Below are 22555 nucleotides of genomic sequence, written 5' to 3'. Positions count from 1 at the left end.
GGGGGTGGTGGTGAGGGGAGGAGGGGATATAGTGAAGGTAGTGAAACCAAACCACCCCTCCAAGCTGCTCCCCACCTTGACTTGGAAATATATTGCTGTTTTTTCACTGTCAAAATCCTGGAATTCCCTCCCTAAGGGCATTGTGGGTCAACCCACACAGGAGGACTGCAGCAGTTGAAGGCAGCAACTCACCACCACCTTCTCAAGGGCAACTAGGGATGGGCAATAAATGCTGCCTAGCAGCAACGCCCTCATCCAGTGAATGAATAAAGGATACCAAATGTCTTCTTAACTATCCTATCTACCTGTGACTCTACTTTCAAGGAACTTTGAACCTGCACTCCAAGGTCTCTTTGTTCAGCAACACTCTCAAGACATTACCATGAAATGCATAAGTCCTCGATCTCCCCCAAAAACAGCACAGCATGTTCACTCAGATCAAGGGCAATTAAGGATGGAAAACAAACGCTGACTTCATCCGTAAAAACCTAAAGAACTGCGGATGCTGTAAATCAGGAACAAAAACAGAAGTTGCTGGTAAAGCTCAGCAGGTCTGGCAGCATCTGTGAAGAAAAAAAAGAATTAACATTTCGGGTCTGGTGACCCTTCCTCAGAACAGAGTTCCAGACCTGATGAAGGGTCTAGGCCCGAAACGTCAGCCTCTCTGCTCCTATGATGCTGCTTGGCCTGCTGTGTTCATCCAGCCCTGCACCTTGTTCCAGACCCAAAATGTTCACTGTTTTTTTCTTCACAGATGCTGCTAGACATGCTGAGCTTTTCCATCAACTTCTGCTTTTGCTCCTGACTTTATCCATAATGTCCACATTGCATCAAGGAATTAGTATAGCACTTTTAAGGTAATCAAACATCCCACCACCCCTGCAGAACGATAAGGGATAGGAAGAGGGGGTGATGGTATAGTCTGTCGGCCCCAATATGACCATGGCTGATCCTGGGTTTCAACTCTATCTTCGGTTCAATCTCTATACCCCTCAATTCCCTGAGCAAACTGGAATCTGTCCTTTGTTATTGCGATGACAGAGGAACCCCAAAGGAGTTACGGACATTTTAAATTTGTTGCAGGCAAAGGACTCTCTCGCTCTGAAAGTTCAAAGCTCATGAGCCCACAAGCCAGGCAAGACAGGGACCTCCTCGCTCTGAGTGCTGCCTGCTAGCCACAGGCAAAAAGAATCAGGACAAAAAGATTCCAACCAACCTGGAGAGCCAAGAATTTCAAAACCCACTGCTCAACTAAAAATTTTCCACTATCTATGACTTATGAATGAGCTAAACATTGACCTGTACATTTTAAAATTATCTTTTTTTAAAACTTATCATTTTGTGCGCGTGTGGAGTGTTACTACTTCTTGCATTTTGTCACTAATAAACACTATTTTGATAACCAAAGAGAGCCTGATGAAACTGCTTCCTTTAAATCTTAAATTGTTTTGATCTGGGATTAAAGTATCTGCAAGGGAAGGGATTCTTTTAAAATTAAACTTGTCACAACCAAACCAGAGGGTGAGTTAAAAAAGAAGGGAAGCTGATTCCTCCCTCCTCAAACAGAATCCCACTGAACACTGCAACAAATTGGGGAATCTCACCTGTGCTTTTAACAGAGACAGTCCAATCTAGTGAACCTTTGCCTCCAATGCAACTATCCTTAAATACAAAGATTAAAGGTGAATGCAGTTTTCCAGACGTTTGATTTAGTCTAGTATAGCTACAGGAAGAGCTCTTTATTTCCCTAATCCAATTCCCTGGCCCCAAAAGCCCACAGGCTGTTTGTCTTTCTCATTGCTCACTGTTGCTGCACACTGTAGCTGTGTTCCTTGTACAAAATATCCCAATCCCTCTGAACAGTAACAAGATTCACAACTTTTCAAAAAAAAAAAAAAACCTGCTTTCTTCTCCCCCCATTCCCATGACCAAAAGTGATAACTGTACACTTGTCGACACACCATACGCCATCTGCCATCTTGCTGCCCACGCACTTAACCTGTCTATATGTCCCAGCAACCATCCTGTGCCCTCCTCAGACATCTGGATGGGCCTTTTTAATGTTAATGTTGATCGCTCTCTCTGCACTTTCTTGGCAGTTCTAATATTGTATCCTACACTCTGTTCTGTTACCCTGATGCACTATGATGTACGATCGGCCTGTAAAGCACGCAAGACAACACTTCACTGCACCTCGGTACACGTGACGTTAATAAATCAAAAGCTTTGTACTGACAGGAAACGTAGGTACATTATTCTCTTTATGTCTAAACCAGTTGTATCGATGTTTAATAGGTGAGGGTCCAGAACTGAGGCTTGAGAAATTTCACTTGGCTCAGCTCGCCAAATTGAAAATAACCACTTATCCTGACCGTTTCCTTATCGTTCAATAACCAACCTTCCTCTCATATTACCCCCCAAACTCCATGAGTCTTTTACCTTGAGCATTAACCATTTGTGAAGCATGTTATTTGAATGCTCTTTTGGAAATTTAGGTGTATTACAGCAACTGGTTCCACTTTATCTACCCTTGTCACATCTGAGGCGGGAGGTGATGGCCTTGTGCATTATCGCTGGACTTTTAATCCAGAGACCCAGGTAACGTTCTGGGGCCCTGGGTTCGAATCCTGCCACAGCAGATGGTGCAATTTGAATTCAATCAAGAACAAAGAAAGAAAAACAAAAATCTGGAATAAAGGATCTGATGATGACCATGAATCCATTGCTGACTGTTGGAAAAACCCACCTGGTTCACTAATGTCTTTTAGCAAAGGAAACTGCCATCCTTACCTGGTCTGGCCTACATGTTACTCCAGACCCACAGCAATGTGGTTGACTTTTAACAGCCCTCTGGGCAATTAGGGATGGGCAACCAAAGCTGACCTAGCCAGCGATGCCCTCATTCCATGATGAATAAATAAAATGTCAATGAACTTGTAATACAGGATTTCTCTTTTTGTTAAACCAGGTCGACTTGTTCTACACCTCCCGATTCCCCAAAGCCTGTCTACTATCTACAAGGCACAAGTCAGGAGTGTGATGGAATACTCCCAACTTGCCTGGATGAGTACAGCTCCAACAGTAGTCAAGAAGCTTGACACCATCCAGGACAAAACAGCCCACTTGACTGGCACTACATCCACAAGCATCCAATCCTGCCACCACCAATGCTCAGTAGCAGCAGTGTGTACTATCTACAAGATGCACTGCAGAAATTCACCAGAGATCCTCAGACAGCACCTTCCAAACCCACGACCACTTCCATCTAGAAGGCCAAGGGCAACAGATATACGGGAACACCACCATCTTCAAGTTCCCCTCCAAGCTACTCACTATCCTGACTTGGAAATATATCGCTGTTCCTTCATTGTCGCTGGGTCAAAATCCTGGAATTCCCTCCCTAATGGCATTGTGGGTCAACCCCACAGCAGGTGGACTGCAGCAGTTCAAGAAGGCACCGCACCACACCATCTCAAGGGCAGCTAGGGACGGACAATAAATGCTGGCCAGCCAGCAACACTCACATCCCATGAACAGGTTAAAAAGAAACAGGTTTCTTCTTTGGGAGGGGTGAATAACTCACCACAACCTGTCAATGAAAACGTTCTAAACTGATAGCTGAGACAGTTACAAGTTAATCATTCTGACTGAAAGACAATGAATGGGATCTGTGCTTTCGTGCTGGACTAACCCAACTCCTTTGGGAAGGATGAAGCAGCAGTTTAGGGATAGCAACCAGCTTACATTTTCATCTGCATAAGACCCTAAAACACGCCGTTTCAGAACAAAACTCCGCACAAGGCCTCCTAAGGACACCACTCAGCAAATTAGTTTCCCCCTCCAGAAAGAGAAAGATTTCCAGAAATCAACCACAGTTCTACCGAAAAAGTCCTGGCAATCTGCAAGTACATCACCACAGAATTACTACAGATTGATAAATCTTTTCGTTTCTACCACCTCCCCATAAGTCCAGCTCTACCTACCAAGGTAGGGTACTAACAACTGCCATCTATTCAACTACGGAAGCTATTGCAGCTGCTGAGTTCTGACTTTAAGTCTTCAAACCCCCTTAACCTTCAGAAAGAGCATCTACAACAAACCTGCAGCATTAATCCAACTTTCATTTTTGCAAGTACCTTTTACCCGTGCCTACTTTTAATCCTTGTGCCTGTACTGCATACAATAAATGCATCACACTTTCTAGTCTGGTCTGTGGCATTCACCAATAGTTGAGTTTGATGTTGTTGAAAACTGAAGTTTTACCAGTTATTTTTTTGAATTGTTTTGAGTTAAAGTTAAAAGTTGAGCTCAGGTGAATGACACAAATTCCCAGCTCCCGGGCCACACTGCAGATGTGCCTGGTCGCTAATCCAAGTCTGACAGTACGTCCTACCTGTGCCCTACAATAGGCTCTGCTGTCCCTCCAAGGATACCATAGTCCATCCCGTAGAAATTCAGCCCCAAGAGGATCTTATTTCTCCAAACCGCATCCGGGTCCAATTTCTGAACACAGGCTTGTATCCAGGGGAGTGGGGAGTTGGGACCAGGTCTAGAAAACAAGGAACAGCCAGCATTTGACACATGTTCACAGCAATCAACCTTCACACTAAACTGGAACCTTTCCCAAAACCACACCCACAGCAACACAGGCAGCCCCAGCATGAAGTCTGAAAGAACAGGCTGCCTTGTTGGAGGGGCTCAAAGCAATAGTCAATAACAGTTCAACAATTTTAAAACTAGACCACGCTTTACCAAGGTGAAGGCACCCATGCTGCTAAATGGAACGCTTTATTTGAGCCCATCCAGTGTCTGGGCCAAGCAATCCAAGATTGAGGGCAGTACAGGGAGAGGCAGAGGGTCTAATGAGCTATCAGGCAGATCCCATGCAGACTCCTCATGGAACTGAACTGAAACTGCAGCTCTCTCATTTACTACACCGACTACCATTGCGATTAGAGCTTTATTAACAACCAGATTCCGGTTTGTGGGTCCGGGACCCTGAGGATTTATGGTTAACTTGTGTGGCTAGGTGGTCTAAGATGGTGGGCTGAACGTCGCATTTTTAGGAAGGTGTTGCATGAAATCCAACTGCTGGGGTCTTTTACAATAATTTAGATCAATGATCTCATTGAATGGCAGAGCAGATCTCAATGGGCTGAGTGGCCTACTTCAGCTCTGCCATCTTGTGACTGCTCCAGACAGGACGGGCTGTGCTGGAGTCCCGATCCAGAATCACGCTCCAGACAGGACGGGCTGTGCTGGAATCCCATTCTGGGACAGGACGGGCCGTGTTGGATTCCCATTCCTGATGGGCTTTTGGAAAGAGGTATGGAGATTGTCTGGAGTAGGCAAAGAACCTGAAGTCTGTAGACTGTCAGGACAGGATGGTGTGAAATATTTGGAAAAGGTCATGGACAGGAAATCTTGTGTTGCCTCGTTAAAAAAGACTCGAGAAATGTTCCCCTGGAACGAACGATAGGTGGGGCACTTACTCGGCTAACCAAACAAAAAAAAGACGGCGGGCGATGCTCCTGCTGGAATGGGGCTCGTGGTTCAAGGTTGCAGACCCATTGCAGTCTACCACACAGATTCAGGTTTACACATTGCAAATCCCCGTCCTTGATTGGACATAGCTTACCGATGTTGATTCGAAAAGTCATACGTCATCAGACTGAATGCATCCACAACCTGGGCCAGCTGCTCGAAATCCTGCTTCCCAAACATTCCTGGCTGGTTGGTCCTGGAAACAGGGAGAAGGCACACAGTCCTCAATGTCAAACGGCAACGCTGTGAATACCCAGCACCTGCAGCAACTTCCCAGGAGATCCCAGTTCGGAGAGTTCACCCAGCACCTGCAGCAACTTCCCAGGAGATCCCAGGCCGGAGAGTTCACCCTGTCACCACCCACCCTCTTCACCTCCCACCACCACCGCCACCCGCCAACGCCCCCACCCAGCCCCACCTCCCCAGGACAGCTTGCTCTGTATCTAGCCCTTCTTCCCATACCCAAAGCAAACAGCTCACTTTGCATTCAGCGAATCCAACCTCCACCCCCTGCCCCACTCCACTTCCCAGTGCGTATAGGCTCAGCCTGTTCAATGTTTCCCCTCAAACAGGGCTCCTTCATCCCAGGAATTATTTGAGTGAACCTTCTCTAGACTGCAAGTAAATCCCCCTTCAATATGGACCCCTAAACTGCACACAACACTTTAGAATATGGTTTCACTAATTGTCTGTCCAAACTTCCCCTTTTTTAGTATTCCATCCCCCTTGCAATGAATACACCATTTCATTTGTCTTTCTAATGATTAACTACTTGCTGCCTTTCCAAGACTACCCCCCACCCCCAAAAAAAACCCCGTACATGGCCAGCAGTGTGGAATTTGTGCATGATGGTTCGTGATAGAGTGCCTGGAACTGTGTTGCATGAGCACCTCCACGTCGGCCCTGGACAACAACTGCCTTTGGGAAATCTAAATATACCATCTGGACTGTTTACCCTTTGTCCACCCTTTCTATTGCATACTCAAAGAACTCAAATAGGAAATCCCTCTGGCTTTCTAGATTGTCCCGCTACCACCTCCAGAATAATCGACTTCAGTCTTTTACCTTCTGAAAACCTTAGGCTAACTACCCAACAGGTTCCTGCGTCCTTCCTTTCTTCAATAGAATTTTTCCAACCGGCCAGAACTTTGCCAGAATCCAGGGAATTTTGGAAGATTGCAACCAACTAGGCTCAGTACTGAAATCAGGATATCTGCTCTGGTCCTGCACACCCTCTGAAACATCACATCTCCAGTCACTCTCTCACTAAAGACAGCCCCTCCAGTAACTTGACTAGTGCACGCTTGTACATCTACGTAACCCGACACCGCCAGGAACATCCTTTCTGAGCTCACACTTGTCCAGTTGCATTGTCATAGCCGCCGTTTGCTTGGAATCGGGGTGCAATGGAAAGAGGACACAGACTTTCTCTACCTGATGCTGGAGGTGGTCAGATAAGAACTGCCAATTTCACGGGCAGTTCGGCAGATCTTCCGATGGTGACGAACACTAACATTTTGGTGATTACAGTTGAATTTTTTTTTAAAAAAAAAAATCAGCCTCAGGAACATCAGTCTCATTTTCTGAAGAAGGGTCAGCTTTCCTGCTCGGCCGGTGTTCATCCAGCTCTACACCTGGTTATCTCAGATTCTCCAGCATCTGCGTTCCTACTATCTCTGGCCTCAGGAACATATTTGTTGTTCTCTGCAGAGCGTTAAGGACAATGTATATTTTTAAGCTGAATTTATGTTGAAGGTGTTAAAAGGAGGAGGGACGGTTTAATTTCACTTCAGAGTGGTAGCAGGAAGTCTGAATGTCTGCTTCATTTATATGCATTTTAATGAGGTTTTATTAACTTGTGGGGAGGAGCTGGGGATGAGTAATTCTGTGCTTTTATTAAAGAAAGAAAACGAGTGGAACTAAAACATGAGCTGCTACACAATGTGAAGGGTTGAGTGATATAAAGAGAGAGACACAGCAATCTAGGGACTGAGTCAGACTGTGTCCATAGATGCAAGGCAGTGGCAATTAGGAAGCTGACATTTAGTTTACTCAAGTACTGGCTTAAAGTCAGAGTGACTTCAGTTTGGAGTTTGTTTTCAGTGTCTTGGGGAGGGATAGCCTCTGGTGAGAGTGTAGAAATTCGGCAAAAGTTTCAGCTTTGCCAGGCTGAATCAGGGCATGGACCTTAAATGTGGGGAAAGTGGTAACTCTTTGCTGAGATTTGGCGTTAGTAAAGACCCTTATTCAAACAGGGAAGGGAGCAGAAAGTTTAATACACGGCACTACGAATCTATTAAGGATATAATAACAGGACATTTGAAAAGTCAAAATGCAATCTATCAGAGTCAGCATGGTTTTTATGAAGGTAAATCATGTTTTGAGTAATTTGCTAGAGTTCTTTGAAGATATAAGCAGCAACATAGATAATGGGGATCCTGGACTTCCAGAAGGCACTTGATAAGGTGCTGCATGAAAGTTTAATGACAAAGTAAGATCACACGGGGTTAGCGGTAATTTATTAGCTTGGCCAAAGGGTTGGCTTGCCAACAGAAAGCAGGAAGTTAGAATAAATGGGTTTTTTTCTGGTTGGCAAGTTGTAGCTAGTAGGGTGACACAGGGTTCGGTCTCAGGCCCTAACTATTTCCAATCGACATTAATGACTTGAATGCAGGGATAGAAAGTACCGCAGTCAAATAGGTGGGACTGTAAATTGCAATGAAGAAATTGATACAGCTAGATTAGGTCAATACGTCAAAATCTGGCAGATAGAGTTTAATGTGGCTAAGTGCGAGGTTATCCATTTTTGCTGGAGAGTTAGAGAGGCAACTTATAATCTAAACGGAAAGAAACTTCAGAGTGCTTCAGTGTAGAAGGATCTGAGTGTTCTTGTTCTATTCCTTAATGGGATGAGGGCATCGCTGGCTAGGCAGCATTTATTGCCCATCCCTAATTGCCCAGAGGGCAGTTAAAAGCCAACCATATTGCTGTTGGTCTAGTCACATATAGGCCAGACCAGGTAAGGATGGCAGTTTCCTTCCCAAAGGATAATAGGGAAGGCAAAAGGAACATTGATATTTATTGCTAAAAGGAAATGGTCCAAAAGTAGGGAAGTGTTGTTGCATTAGTGAGACAAGGCATTAGTCAGACTGTATCTGGGGCACTGTGTACAATTCTGGTCCCTTTAGTTGAGGTGGTTTGTAGTAAGAGGCAGTTCAGAGGAGATTAATTCCAGAGATGAGGTGTTTGTCTTATGAGGACAGATTGGGAGTTTAGGCCTATACCATCTGGAATTTAGAAGAATGAGACGAGATCTAATTGAAGTATATAAGATGCTGAAGGGGATTGACAAAGTAGATGTAGAGGCTGTTTTCTCATGTGGGTCAATCTAGAATGAAAGGTCATAGCTTTAGGATAAGGGGTAGCTGATTTAAAACAGAGATGAGGAGGAATTACTTTTCACAAAGGGTCATGGAATCTGTGGAATTCCATCCCCTAGGGTGCAAGGGGATGCTGGACCACTGAGTAAATTTAAGGAGGAAATAGATTTTTAAATAGCAAAGGGTTTAATGGTTATGGGGAGCTGGCAGGAAAGTGGACTTGAGGCCATGATGGGATCAGCCATGACCGTAGTAAATAGCAGAGCAAGCTCGAGGGGCTGAATTAACTCCTCCTGCTCCTAGTTCAGATGCTAAAAAGAATAGTCTGGATTTGCAACCTTTGTTGCTGTCTGCATTGAAATCTTTGCAACCTTTTGTTTTGTCTCAAGTGATATTGTACATGTTTTTCTTGTTGAATAATCATTTCCATTTTCTGTTAAAAGTACACTGGCAGCCTCCTGTGACTGCTTTCAATGACCGCTCTCCACAATTGAAAAGGAACCAAGCTGGGATCTAATGTTTCTTTTCCAGGAGACCTAGCAATCAGCTACATTTCCTGGTGGAAAAGCATGTACGTTATCAAGCACAGCATCCAGTGCTTACCCTGGAGAGATGGCTGGGGGAATCACCAACACAATTTTCAGCTCGGCTTCCTGCATGGCATTGGCCAAGTGGCGGATCACATGGACAAGTTCCCTGTAAGACAAACACATCCCCATCAAGAGACAACACATCAGTTTGTCCCTGTCCTGTTCCCCAGAGCTGGCAAACGCACCATCTTACTGTACGGAGAAATAGTAAGAATTGCAGATGCTGGAGTCAAAGATAACACAGTGTGGAGCTGGAGGAACACAGCAGGCCAGGCAGCATCAGAGGAGCAGGAAAGTGGACGTTTAGCGAGAGATCCACTGAGGGCTTTCTGAAGAAGGGTCCCGACCCGAAATGTCAACTTTCCTGCTCCTCTGATGCTGCCTGGTCTGCTGTGTTCCTCCAGCTCCACACTGTTATCTCTTACCGTATGGACCAGGATTACAGACATTTTATTTCAGTAACAATTAGAAGGTAAGGTCATGGAAGTTTCAACTTCTTTCTAGTCACTGAGTGAAGAGAGTTTGAGATTGTGGAAACTGCTCCATTCACCGCTCCAAGTTCATCAGCAACTTTGTACTTCCACCACACAGACAGCAGCAGAACTACCTCAAAGAATACGAAGCACAGACACTTGTACTGCTCCTTTCACGTCACATCTCATGACAGAATCACTGAATTCACAAAGGCAATAGGACAGCGGTGAGTAAGAGCAAGGGGAATGTACATTTATATAGTGCCTTCCATAACCTCAGCATATCTCAATGTGCATCACAGATGATGAAGCATTTCTGAAGTGCATTTGCTAGCGTAATGCAGAAAACAATTTGTGAACAGCAAGCTCCCACAAACAGCAACATTGACAATTTGCTTATTTTCAGTGATTGAGAGACTACAACTAGCACAGACAAAAGGGAACTCCTCTTCCCAGTGGATGGCAGTAACATCACCAGAAACACCCAGTGCAGGAACCTGGGCAGGTTGCAGGACATAGAGTGGAGATGGGCAGCAGATAACTGGAGCGGCCAAAGTAAATCACTCAGATACAGTCATACAGCATGGACACAGACCCTTCGGTCCAACCAGTCCATGCCAGCCACGTTCCCCAACCAAACGAGTCCCATCTGCCTGCTCCTATATCCCTCCAGACTTTTTCTATTCATGTCTTTTAAACATTGTATCTGTACCCACATCTACCACTTCTTCTGGCAGTTCATTCCACACACAAACCACTTTGTGTAAAAAAAAAAGTTGCCCCTCATGTTCTTTTTAAATCTTTCTCGTCTCACCTTAAAACATGTCCCCAAGTTTTTAACTACCCTATCCTAAGGAAAAGACCTTGACTTTAGCCTTATCTGCTTAGACCTTAATGCAAAAGACCTTATCTGTACCTCTCATGGTTTTATAGACATCTATAAAGTTACCCCTCAACCTCCTAAGCTCCAGTAAAAGTAGTTCTGGCTTACCCAACCTCTCCTTACAACTCAAACCCTCCGTTCCTGGTAAATCTCGTGAACCCTCTCCGGTTTAATAATATCCTTCCTATAACAGGGCGACCAGAACAGGACACAGTACTCCAGAAGAGGCCTCACCAGACAGGGCATCTAGGCTTGAGAAACAGACAGCATTACTATATAGCGGCTAATGAACAGAAACTCTGACATTCTGAGGTGAGAAAGACAGCCCTTGTAATCAAGGCCACATTTGATCAGCTGTGACATCAATGAGCCCTCACAAAACTGAAATCAATGGGTATCAGGGGGCAAACTCTCTGCTGGTTAGAGTTAAACCTAACACATAGGAAGATGGTCGTGGTTGTTGGAGGTCAATCAGCTCAGCTCCAGGACATCTCTGCAGGAGTTCCTCAGGGCAGGTATCTTTAAACAAACTGTTCAACCTATTCTGCATTCTGTTCTATTACCCTGATGTCCTTATGTAAGGTATGATTTGTCTGGTTAGCATACAATAAAATATATCTCGGCATGTATGACAATAATAAATGAAATCAAATCACCAGAGATGTTATGCTACACCTCCGGAGCACATGGTACTTGAACCCAAGCCTCCTGGTTCAGAGGTAGGGACACTACTATTGCACCGTAAGATCTTGCTCCAAATTTTACACTCTTCCTGACTGGATCAAAACCCATGTCCTGAGAACATTTGTCTGGGTTTCTGGGGTACCTCAGGGTAGTGTCCTAGGCTCAACCATCTTCAACTGCTTCATCAATGACCTTCCCTCCATCATAAGGTCAGAAGTGGAAATGTTCGCTGATGATTGCACAATGTTCAGCACCATTAGTGACTCCTCAGAAGCAGTCCATGTTCACATGCAACAAGATCTAGACAATATCCAGGCTTGAATGACAAGTGGTAAGTGACATTTATGCCACACACATGCCAGACAATGACCATCTCCAATGACAGACAATCTAACCACTGCCCCTTGACATTCAATGGTGTTACTATCATTGAGTACCCCACTACCAAAATCTTGGGGAGTTTCATTGACTAGAAACTCAACTGGACTCGCCACATAAACACAGTGCCTACAAGAGCAAGTCTGAGGCTGGAAATTCTGTGATGAGTAACAACTCCTGACTCCCCAAAGCCTGTCCATCATCTACAAGGCAGGAGTCAGGAGTGTGATGGAATACTCCCCACTTGCCTGGATAGGGGCAGCTCCATCACCACCATCCCAGACAAAGCAACCACTTGTTTGGCACCACATCCATATTTAATCACTCCTTCACCTACATCCAATAACAGCAGCGTGTACTATCTGCAAGATGCACTGCCGAAATTCACCGAAGATTCTTAGACAGCACCTTTCCAACTCACCATCACTAATATTTCAAAGGGCAAGGGCCAACTGATACATGGGAACACCACCCCCTGCATGTATTCCAACCCACAGCAGGAGGACTAGAGCGGTTCAAGGCGGCAGCTCAGCACCACCTTCTCAAGGGCAACCTAGAGATTGAAAAGATAATTATAAGCAGCAAAAGCTTATTTGCATTCAATGATGAATCAGTACTAGGAGCCATAAATTTAGACCTTTTGCAAAACCCACAGCATAATGGAGTGCTTTCTTTCCCCCCGGAGAATATCATCCAATGCTCACATAGCAGCTATCCACTTCCATCCATCTCTCTGAGCACCGCCCATATTCTTTTTCGATCTTTTGATTCAAAAATCTTTGTATTAACATAGCGAAGCTGGGTAGAATAATCTCTCTCACAGAAATATGAAGTCAGTCAGTAAGGCCTTTGACAAGGTCCCACATAGGGGACTGACAAAGAAGGTAAAAGCTCATGGAACCAGGGGAGTTGGATTCAAAATTTGCTTAGTGACAGGAGACAGAGGGTGCTGGTAGAAGGCTGTTTGTGTGACTGGAGCCTGGTGTCCAGTGCTATATCACAGGGATCAGTGCTGGGCCCCTTATTGCTGGTGAGATATATACGAACAATATGGAAGAAAATGTGGGGGTAATGATAAGTTAGTTTGGAAATGAGATAAAATTCGGTCAGGTGGTTGACAGTGAGGAGGAAGGTGTTAGGTTAGCGGAGATCAAAAACAGATTGACCACACATGGGCAGATCCGCAGGAGATGGAATTTAATCCTGATAATTGTGAAGTGACGCACTTTGAAAGAAGGAATAAGACAAGGGAGTACTGAATGAATGGCAGGACACTAGGAAGCTGACAGGAACAGAGGGATATTGAGGTGCTTGTCCATAGATCACTGAAGGTGGCTGGACAGGTTAATGGGACAGTTAAGGCGGCGTATGGGACAGTTGCCTTTATCAGTTGAAGCATAGATTATAAGAGCAAGGAGGTCATGTTGGAGCTGTACAGAGCGTTGGTTAGGCTTCAGTTGGAGCGCTGTTTGTAGTTCTGGTCTCCACACTATCAGAAGAATGATTGCACTGGAGGGGGATGCAGAAGAGATTCACCAGGATGTTTCCTGGGATAGAGCATTTCGGCTATGAAGAGAGGTTGGATAAGCTAAGGTTGTTTTCTTTGGAGCAGAGAAGGTTAAAAGGGTAGTAGGAACTGCAGATGCTGGAGAATCTGAGATAAGTCTCGGCCTGAAACGTCAGCCTTCCTGTTCCTCTGATGCTGCTTGGCCTGCTGTGTTCATCCAGCTCTACACCTTGTTATCTACGATTAAAAGGGGACCTGATTGAAGTGTATAAGATTATGTGGGGCAAGGACAGGGTGTACAGAAAGCAGCTGTTCCCCTTAGTTGAAGGGTCAATAAAAGGGGCATAAGTTTAAAGTGAAAAGCCGGAGGTTTAGAAGGGATTTGAGGAAAAGCTTGATCACCCAGAGGGTGGGAATCTGGAATGCACTGGCTGGGAGGGTAGTTGAGGCAGGAAACCTCACAACCTTTAAAAGGGACTTGAAATGTCATAGCATTCAAAGCCGTAGGCCTAGTGTGGGAAAGTGGGGCTGGTGTAGGTCGTGTATTTTTGGCATTCAGGTTTGATGGGCCAAAGGGCCTCTTCAGTACTGGGTGATTCCGGGATTCTCAGTCACATCACAGCACGTACTAAAACTACATGAATCACAACACTCAGTGAAATCAGAAAAACGTACTGACAGGAAAATAGATGACCATCCATGGGAAGCCAGCACCAAGACTGTCATGATGGGATGTAACGTAGGATTTTAATCTACATACTGCCCCACGTAATGAGTGTAACTATAATTCAGCTAATCCTGGACATAAAGGTGAGCTCTAAATGATTCCAACTCACCCTCTCACCATTCAGGAATGGACCAAAACAGGCGGATAGGTGCTGAGGTCAACACAGGCCAAGAGTGAATGGTGAACGTGACTCCAGCCTGAGCCTTCAGCTGGGGAGAACAAGCCTGGATTCAAGTTAGGAATAAGTGAGCAAGTTCATTAGTGACAGTGAGACAGAGAGTGACCTTCGCTTAGGGGACAGACGCTTGAATGAACTATTTCCTCTCTCTGGGTGAAGTGTCAGTCCCAGGAATATGTCTGTCCGTGCTGCATCGGGGAGAAGATAACAGATCAGTCCCACTGGATTTACGCGGTATCTCGTGTAGATTAGGCAGGTATTGATTACCCCACAGCGCTTAAACACCCTTACATATTTCAGGGAGATGCAGGAAATATCCTCAGCTCATTAATTAGAGAAAGGTTAAGCTCACTGGCCGTCCTGAAATAATAAACAGACCCAAAACACTGCCATTCGTTACAATCAGTCACCAGGTCTTTGCTGACACCAAGAAAGTGATTCCGACATTTGAGCCTCCCTCACGTCCCATTCCGACAGAAGGCAATGCAAGAACAGTTACTCGGGCTCAGTATGGTGCCGTGCAGCTTCTTTAATGGCTAAGGCAGCACTCTTTCAGATACCTGTCAGTGTCCTGTTTAAGATGCATCACCCAGGGCAATCCAGTACAGAATTCACTAAACCATAGGCCCAAACTCAGCAAAGTGCTATTTCTGCTGTACAGTCATGGAAGTATACAGCACAAAAACAGACACTTTGGTCCAACATGTCCATGCTGACCAGATATCCTAAACTGAGAGTTGGGTTTGGATTTGGGCAGTCTGAAGATTATAGAAATAACTATTTTTAAATCACTGTGCTTTCAGAGAGGGATAATTCCTAGCTTTTGATAGGTGTGGATTAATATAACACCAAGTTTCATTCATCCGATGGATGAATGAACTCTCCTCAATGTTGACTATCATCTGGAAGATGTGCCAGGGATAGTAAATGTACACTGCTACTGACTGAACAGGCAGTGTTATAATAAGTGTCTAAGTAAACAAGAGGCTCAAAGAGCAGTGCCTGCAGAGAGAGACAGAGAGAATATCAATAGCTGTTGGGGAAGAAAGCAATGAGACCTTGAGAAGACTCAAGGACATGCTAATCCGAAACAATGCACTTCATTATAACAGCACAGCTCAAACACAGGGCACGTACTCACACTGACTGCTTCCCAATAATTACACTGACTCCCAACCCACACACACCACTGATGTGGAGGAAAATTTAGTCTCAAGACGATGTGCCACCACAAGCTGTCATTTTTACATGCTGAATATCCTAATCTAATTAAACAATGGATTTAACTCGTCACTGCATGCTCCAAACAGGCTGGTGTGAGGGACTGTAATTTTAGAACATGCTCAGAAAGATGAAAGGCACTCCTTATATTCCCTGAGATAGTAGGAACTGCCAATGCGGGAGAATCTGAGATAACAGGTGTAGAGCTGGAAGAACACAGCAGGCCAAGCAGCATCAGAGGAGCAGGAAAGCTGACGTTTCGGGTTGAGACCCTTCAGAAATGGGGGAGGGGAAGGGGATTCTGAAATAAATAGGGAGAGGAGGAGGAGGCGGATAAAAGATGGATAAAGGAGAAGATAGGTGGAGAGGAGACAGACAGGTTGAAGAGGCGGGGTTGGAGCCAGTAAAGGTGAATGTAGGTGGGGAGTTAGGGAGGGGATAGGTCGGTCCAGGAAGGACGGACAGGTCAAGGAGGCGGGATGAAGCTAGTAGGTCGGAGATGGGAGTGGGGCTTGAGATGAGAGGACAGGTTAGGGAGGCAGGGACGAGCTGGGCTGGTTTTGGGATGCGGTCGGAGGAGGGGAGATTTTGAAGCTTGTGAAGTCCACATTGATACCCTTGGGCTGCAGGTTTCCCAAGCGAAATATGAGGTGCTGTTCCTGCAACCTTCCGGTGGCATCATTGTGGCAATGCAGGAGGCCCAGGATGGACACGTCGTCCTGTGTTAGTTAAAAGCCCCTGCTAACAAACTAACAACAATTCAGACAATCCGAGGGTGCATTGTGGGTGTGCTACATGAAGAACCTTTACTCTGTATCTAACCCCGTGCTGTCCCTGTCTTAGGAAGGTTTGACACAAACACTTGAAAAAATTCTAACCATCCTAACTTGATGTGAGTACTTCTGAGAAAATAGCAGAACCAGGTCACATGCAAATGTCACATGTTCCAGTTCCAGTATAAGCAGTATTTTAAACATCTCGACATGATGGTGATCCCATGTTAGAATGGATGTTTTCATTCTTCACAAAGTCAGTTTGTAGAAATTAGATTCACTTTCAGAAATAGGTTTGTTCTGGTAGCTAAAGCTAACTTAAAACTAGGGCAGCACGGTGGCTCAGTGGTTAGCACAGCTGCCTCACAGCGCCAGGGACCAGGGTTCAATTCCACCCTTGGGTGACTGTCTGTGTGGAGTTTGCACGTTCTCCCTGTGTCTGCGTGGGGTTCCTCTGGGTGCTCCGGTTTCCTCCCACAGTCCAGAGATGTGCAGGTTAGGTGGATTAGCCATGGGAAATGCAGGGTTACAGGAGTAGGGGGATGGCTCTGGGTGGGATGCTGTTTGGAAGTTTGGTGCGGACTCAATGGGCCAAATTGCCTGCTTCCATGAAGGAGGGACTCTCATTAAATAGATCAAACAGGCAGCAACCGTACAGAGGGAGGTGAATTGGTCTGCGGCAGGCTGTGTGGAACATACTCTGCATTGTCCCATAATGTGGGCATGGACCCATGTCCTTGGGAAACACACAGCAGCTGTGATATCCCATGGGGAGGTGATCAGCGGCAGTCTCCTGCATACACCTCACTGGGTTCAGGCTATTGTTATTCCAATTTAGGTGGGAATGATGGGAGCACACTCTGAAACTGCCCAGGAAAATCCTCGTACACCCGGAACCCTCAAAGTCTCTGTTTACATGCAGTTGCTCAGGGGTAAGTAAGACTTTAATAGTGGAACTCATGAGCAACTATGAAGCTGACCCCACACACTCCCCCCTCCACCCTGCCTTCCCCTCAGCTGGACCCAACCACTCCTGCCCCCGCCATCACATCCACAACTTCCTCCCATCACCACAGTGCTCGAGTTAACCCCTTGACCCCTCTGCTGCTGGATCCAAACAGGCCCTTACCCCCTAACCCAGCCAACCACCCTTGCCACTCTCAGCAGAGCTGATTTCTCCCACACCCGCCACTCAGACGTACCCTAAACATTGCTCCCCTTGTCAGCTTGCTACCTGCTCTGGCACCCTATACCCTCCCTCAATAGGGCATTTAAGCAGAAACCTGGCCTCCTTGTGGGACTGTATGATTCTGGTCAATGGTGGTGATTTTGGACCGGGGCCGGGGGGAGAGTTGTTGGAGTGTATTTAATGTAACGTCACAGAGGGCTGTTGCTGGGTGATGTAATTTCATCAACTTAACTTGTGTTTGTATGTTGCACACCACCAGCAAAATCCTGACTGCTTTAATAGGGACATTAAGAAACATGCAACATCCATTCAATCACGGAGATAAGTGCACTGTCTGAGAGAGAAGTGGTGTTAGACATTCGTTATTTAATCACGATCCTCATCTCTCAAAGCAGGCGAAGGATTAATGGAAGGCAAATTCTCCACTTGCACCAGCCTCTGACATGGTCTCAGTCTGTTGCTGAGAAACAAGATGTGATTTACATCAAAACACGAGCCTTCTGTGCGACACCTTCTCTCACTCCTCCTCACCCCCATGTTTCACATTTCCCCAAGCTTCCCCAACTAGTCTACATATGCCTACCTTTCCCTTTTCAAACAGAAGTCGCCAGAAAAGCTCAGCAGGTCTGGCTGCATCAGTGGAGAGAAATCAGAGTTAACATTTCAGGTCCAGAACTCGGCTGCTGGACTGATTTCCGATTTTGTTTCCGATTTCCAGGTTCTACAGTTTTTTTCGGTTTTCCCTTCACAAATCCTGCTCGCCCCACTTTCACAACTGTACTCCGGCCCTACTCACTGGTTTTGAACCCGAACCATAGTCCTTTTTAGGCTGGGTTCTGCCTCTTGCCCCAGTACCCACTCCCCCTCAGTTTCTGTGGGCAGACTGACCACAGCACACCACCTCACCAGTTGCAAGAAATTGGCAGCTTCTGGATACCAGTGTCAGTGGGCAATGGGGCACATAAGGCTGGTGCCTGTGGTTGTTCCCTGGGCTGTGGTCTGGTCATGGTCACCACAGAGGCGGTTTCTCCCCAATGCCAGGCTGATTTGACAAGATTTGGCGAGATGAGAGATTGACTATCAACTAGGCAAGATGTGGCATCAACAAGGCATTGGATAAATACAGTCAACTGGCATCTCGCCAGCATGCCACCTGTGGAAAGCATCAACGATGGAGTGAGAACGATCCGGATGGTGATCTGGGCCCTGTCAGATTTCTTGTCTGATTCTCACCACATCTCACCAGGGCCTACACTGCACACAGAGTTCAGTTGCATGGAAAATTACTGACAAACCTAAAATGGGGACAGAGGATGCTCAACGAAGGTTATTGAAGTTTCCAGAACAAGTTATTAGACAAGAGATTATAGAAAGGATCAGGAATCTAACTTCAGGCACAGCAGATAAGGGGCCAGCTATGAGAAGGGGGGCAGTCAATACAGGACTGCGTGTGTTGTACTTAAATGCACATGGTATACAAAACAGGTAAATGAGCTTGTAGTGCAAGATTGAAACCAGCAGGTATGATGTTATTGGTATCACAGAGACATGGCTGCAAGGGGATCAGGACTAGGAACTAAATATTGAAGGATACATGTCCTATTGAAAGGACAAGCAGAGGGAGCAGGACTGTCTTGTTAGTAAGAAATGAAATTAAATCAACAGCAAGACGTGACAGAGTCAGAAGGTGTAGCATGTGTGCGTGTAGAGCTGGAGAACTGCAAAAGGAAGACGACCCTGATGGGAGTTGTGTACAGGTCTCCTAGCAGTAAGTCAGGATACAGGGAAGAAAATAAATCAGGTGATTGAAAGACATGCAAGAAAGGCACTCTTACAATAATTATGGGGGACTTCAATTTGCAAGGTGGACTGGGAAAATCAGTTGGTAGTGGACCGCAAGAAAAAGAATTCATGAAATATCTACAAGATTTTTTTGGAGCAGCTTGTGGTAGAGCCCATTAGGGAATAAGCAATTCTGGATTTGGTGATGTGTAATGAGGCAGACTTGATTGGGGAGTTTAAGGTGAAGGAACCCCTCAGGGCCAGTGACCACAATATGATAGAATTCACCCTGCAGTTTGAGGGGGAGGTGGGGTGGTGGTGGTGGGTGGAGGGGGGAGGTGTTGGTGGAGGAGGAGAGCTGGAATCAGATGTAACAGTATCAGAATTGAGTAAAGGTAACTACAAAGACACGAGGGAGGAGCTAGCCAGAGTTGATTGGAAAGGGAGCAGAGCAGGAAGATGGTGGAGCAGCAATGGCAAGAGTTTCTGGGGGTAATTTGGGAGGAACAGCAGAAATTCATCCCGAGGAAGAACAACTATACGGGAGAGGGGGTGGAATGAGGCAAGCATGGCTGACAAGGGAGGTCAGGGACAGCATAAAAGGGAAAGAAAAATAAAAAATGTGGTGAAGACAAGTGAGAAGCCAGAGGATTGGGAAACCTTTAAAAACTAGCACAGGATAACTAAAAAAAAAACAATGGGTGGGTGGGAGGAGGAGGGGGGTGATGAAAGAGTAAGCTAGTTAGTAATATAAAAGAAGATTGCACAAGGTTTTTTTTAGATATCTAAAAGCTAAGAGAGAGAGAGGCATGAGTGGACATTGGACCGCTGGAAAATGAGGCTGGAGAAGTAGTAATGGGGAACAATGAAATGGCGGAGGAACTGAATAGGTACTTTGCATCAGTTTTCACAGTGGAAGGCAGCAGCAGCATACCAGAATTTCAAGACAGTCAGGGGGCAGAGGTGAATGTAGTGGCCACCACTAAGGAGGTGGTGTGGGGGAAGTTAAAATGTCTGAAGGTGGATAAATCATCTGCCACCAGATGGACTACACCCAGAGTTGTGAAGGAGATAGCTGAGGGGATTGGGGAGGCATTGGTGGTAATCTATCAGGAATCACTGGAGTCAGGGAAGCCTGAGGACAGGAAAATGGTGAATGTAATACTCCTGTTTAAGAAGGGAAGAAGGCAAGGCAGGAAATTATAGGCTGGTTAGCCTGACCTCGGTTATTGGTAAGATTTTACAGTTCATTATTAAGGACGAGATTGCAGTGTGCTTGGTAAAATAGGGCTAAGTCAGCATGGCGCTCATGCCTAACAAAACTGCTCAAATTCTTTGAGGAAGTAATGAGAAAGTTAGACAAATAAGAGCCAGTGGATATGAATTATTTAAATCTCCAGAAGGCCTCTAACTAGGTGCTACGCAGGAGGCTGCTAAATAAGGTAACATCCCGTGGTGCTCGGAGCAAGGCACTGGCATGGACAGAGGATTGGCTGACTGGCAGAAGGCAGAGAGTGGGGATAAAGGGGCCTTTTTCAGGATGGCAGCCGGTGACTAGTGGAGTTCCATAGGGACCACAACTATTCATGGTATACATTAACGATCTGGACAAAAGAACTGAGGGCATTGTTGCTCAGTTTGCCGATGATACAAGGCGAGCTGGAGGGACATGTCGTGTTGAGGAAGCAAGGAGGCTGCAGAGGGACTTGGACAGGCTCGGAGAGCAGGCAAAGAAGTGGCAGGTGGAATACAATGAGGGAAAGTGTGAGGAGTTTCTAAATGGGGAAAGGCTTCAGAAATAGGAAGCACAAAGGGACGTAGGGTCTTAGAACAGGATTCTTTTAATGAAAACATACAGGTTCAGCTGGCAGTTAGAAAGGCAAATACAATGTGAGTATTCATTTCAAGAGGGCTAGAATACAACAGCAGGGATGTACTACTGAGGCTGTACAAGGCTCTGGTCAGACCACATCTGGAATCTGATGAGCAAGTTTGGGCCCTGTATCTAAGGAAGGATGTGCTGGCCTTTGATGGGGCCCAGAGGAGGCTTACAAAAATGAAAGGCTTGTCAAATGACAAGTGGTTGAAGATTCTGGGTCTGTACTTGGGAGTTGAGAAGGATGGGGGGAGCATCTGACTGAAACTTACAGAATACCACTAGGCTTGAATAGAGTGGACATGGAGAAGATGTTTCCACGAGTCAGAGAGACTGGGACCTGACAGCACACCCTTGAAGGGAGGAGGAATTTCTTCAGCCAGAGGATGGTAAATCTGTGGAACTCATTGTCACAGAGGGCTGTGGAGGCCAATTCTTTGCATGTATTTAAGACAGAAATAGATAGATAGGTTCTTGATTAGTAAGAGGATCAAGGGTTATGGAAAGAAGGCAGGAGAATGGGGTTGAGAAACCTATCAGCCATGATCGAATGGTGGAGCAGACTCGATGGGCTGAATGGCCTAATTCTGCTGCTCTGTTTTACAGTCTTATGCTCAGACCTGTAAGAGAGTCCACTTTTGAAAAGCAAGGTTCTGCTGTCCCGAGAGCTGTAGGTCAGAGAGTACATAGCTGACAGGACACAGTAACAGAAGCCAGCTCATCACATATACACGAGACAGGGCAGAGCGTCAGTGTCAGCTCATCATCAGTCAAGGACAGAATCCTTTCCACTTCCATTATTAAAAAGATTAAAGATGACCTCAATCAATGTCGACATCCAGCCTCAGACACAAGCTCTGATGTAAATCTGTGAAGTGAAGGAAGTTGCTGATGTTTGCTAGAATAGAACGAGGCTAGCCAAATACTCAGATCAGAGCGGTTTTTAATCTGACCTTTTACACACACACAGTCTGTCTCTCTCAGTCTCTCTACCTCACACACAATGTCTCTTTCTCTCTCTCTCACACTCACACAGACACACACAGGCACACTGTCTCACACAGTCTGAGGAGAGGAGCTGACAGCGAACCAGTGAAGGAGAAACTAATTTCCTTTTGGTCCTACAGAGATCCTCAGAGTGCCACAGTTCAATAAAAATATGCATTAAGCGCTGAAGCACTCACTTTCTCCCAAGGAGAGTGCCAGTTGTTGATGCCTGTGTCAACAGTCAGGATTACAAACAGCAAAGCAACACTGTCAGAAACCAATAGCAGTGAATGTAGCCAATTATATCCACTGGGGTGCAGAAAGTGGCTAGGAGGCAAATAATATCTGGCATTCATTGCAAGAGGATTTTAGTCCAGGGAAGG

The 22555-nt window shown here is 45.7% G+C and overlaps 1 protein-coding gene across 1 annotated transcript in view; it reads right to left on the bottom strand.

The window, feature by feature from the left end:
• Positions 1 to 22555, bottom strand: part of chid1 (chitinase domain containing 1) — an 88530-nt gene that overhangs the window by 16841 nt on the left and 49134 nt on the right. The window contains exons 7-9 of the mRNA XM_048607282.1: positions 9528 to 9620; positions 5639 to 5740; positions 4394 to 4549 (exon numbers count right to left, since the gene is read on the bottom strand). Coding sequence (XP_048463239.1) covers positions 4394 to 4549; positions 5639 to 5740; positions 9528 to 9620 — 351 coding nt within the window. The remainder of the gene's footprint in view (positions 1 to 4393; positions 4550 to 5638; positions 5741 to 9527; positions 9621 to 22555) is intronic.

The sequence above is a fragment of the Rhincodon typus genome, chromosome 17 (assembly GCF_021869965.1).
Source record: "Rhincodon typus isolate 14 chromosome 17, sRhiTyp1.1, whole genome shotgun sequence".
Lineage (NCBI taxonomy): Eukaryota > Metazoa > Chordata > Chondrichthyes > Orectolobiformes > Rhincodontidae > Rhincodon > Rhincodon typus.
This window is presented reverse-complemented; position numbering and strand designations above follow the sequence as displayed.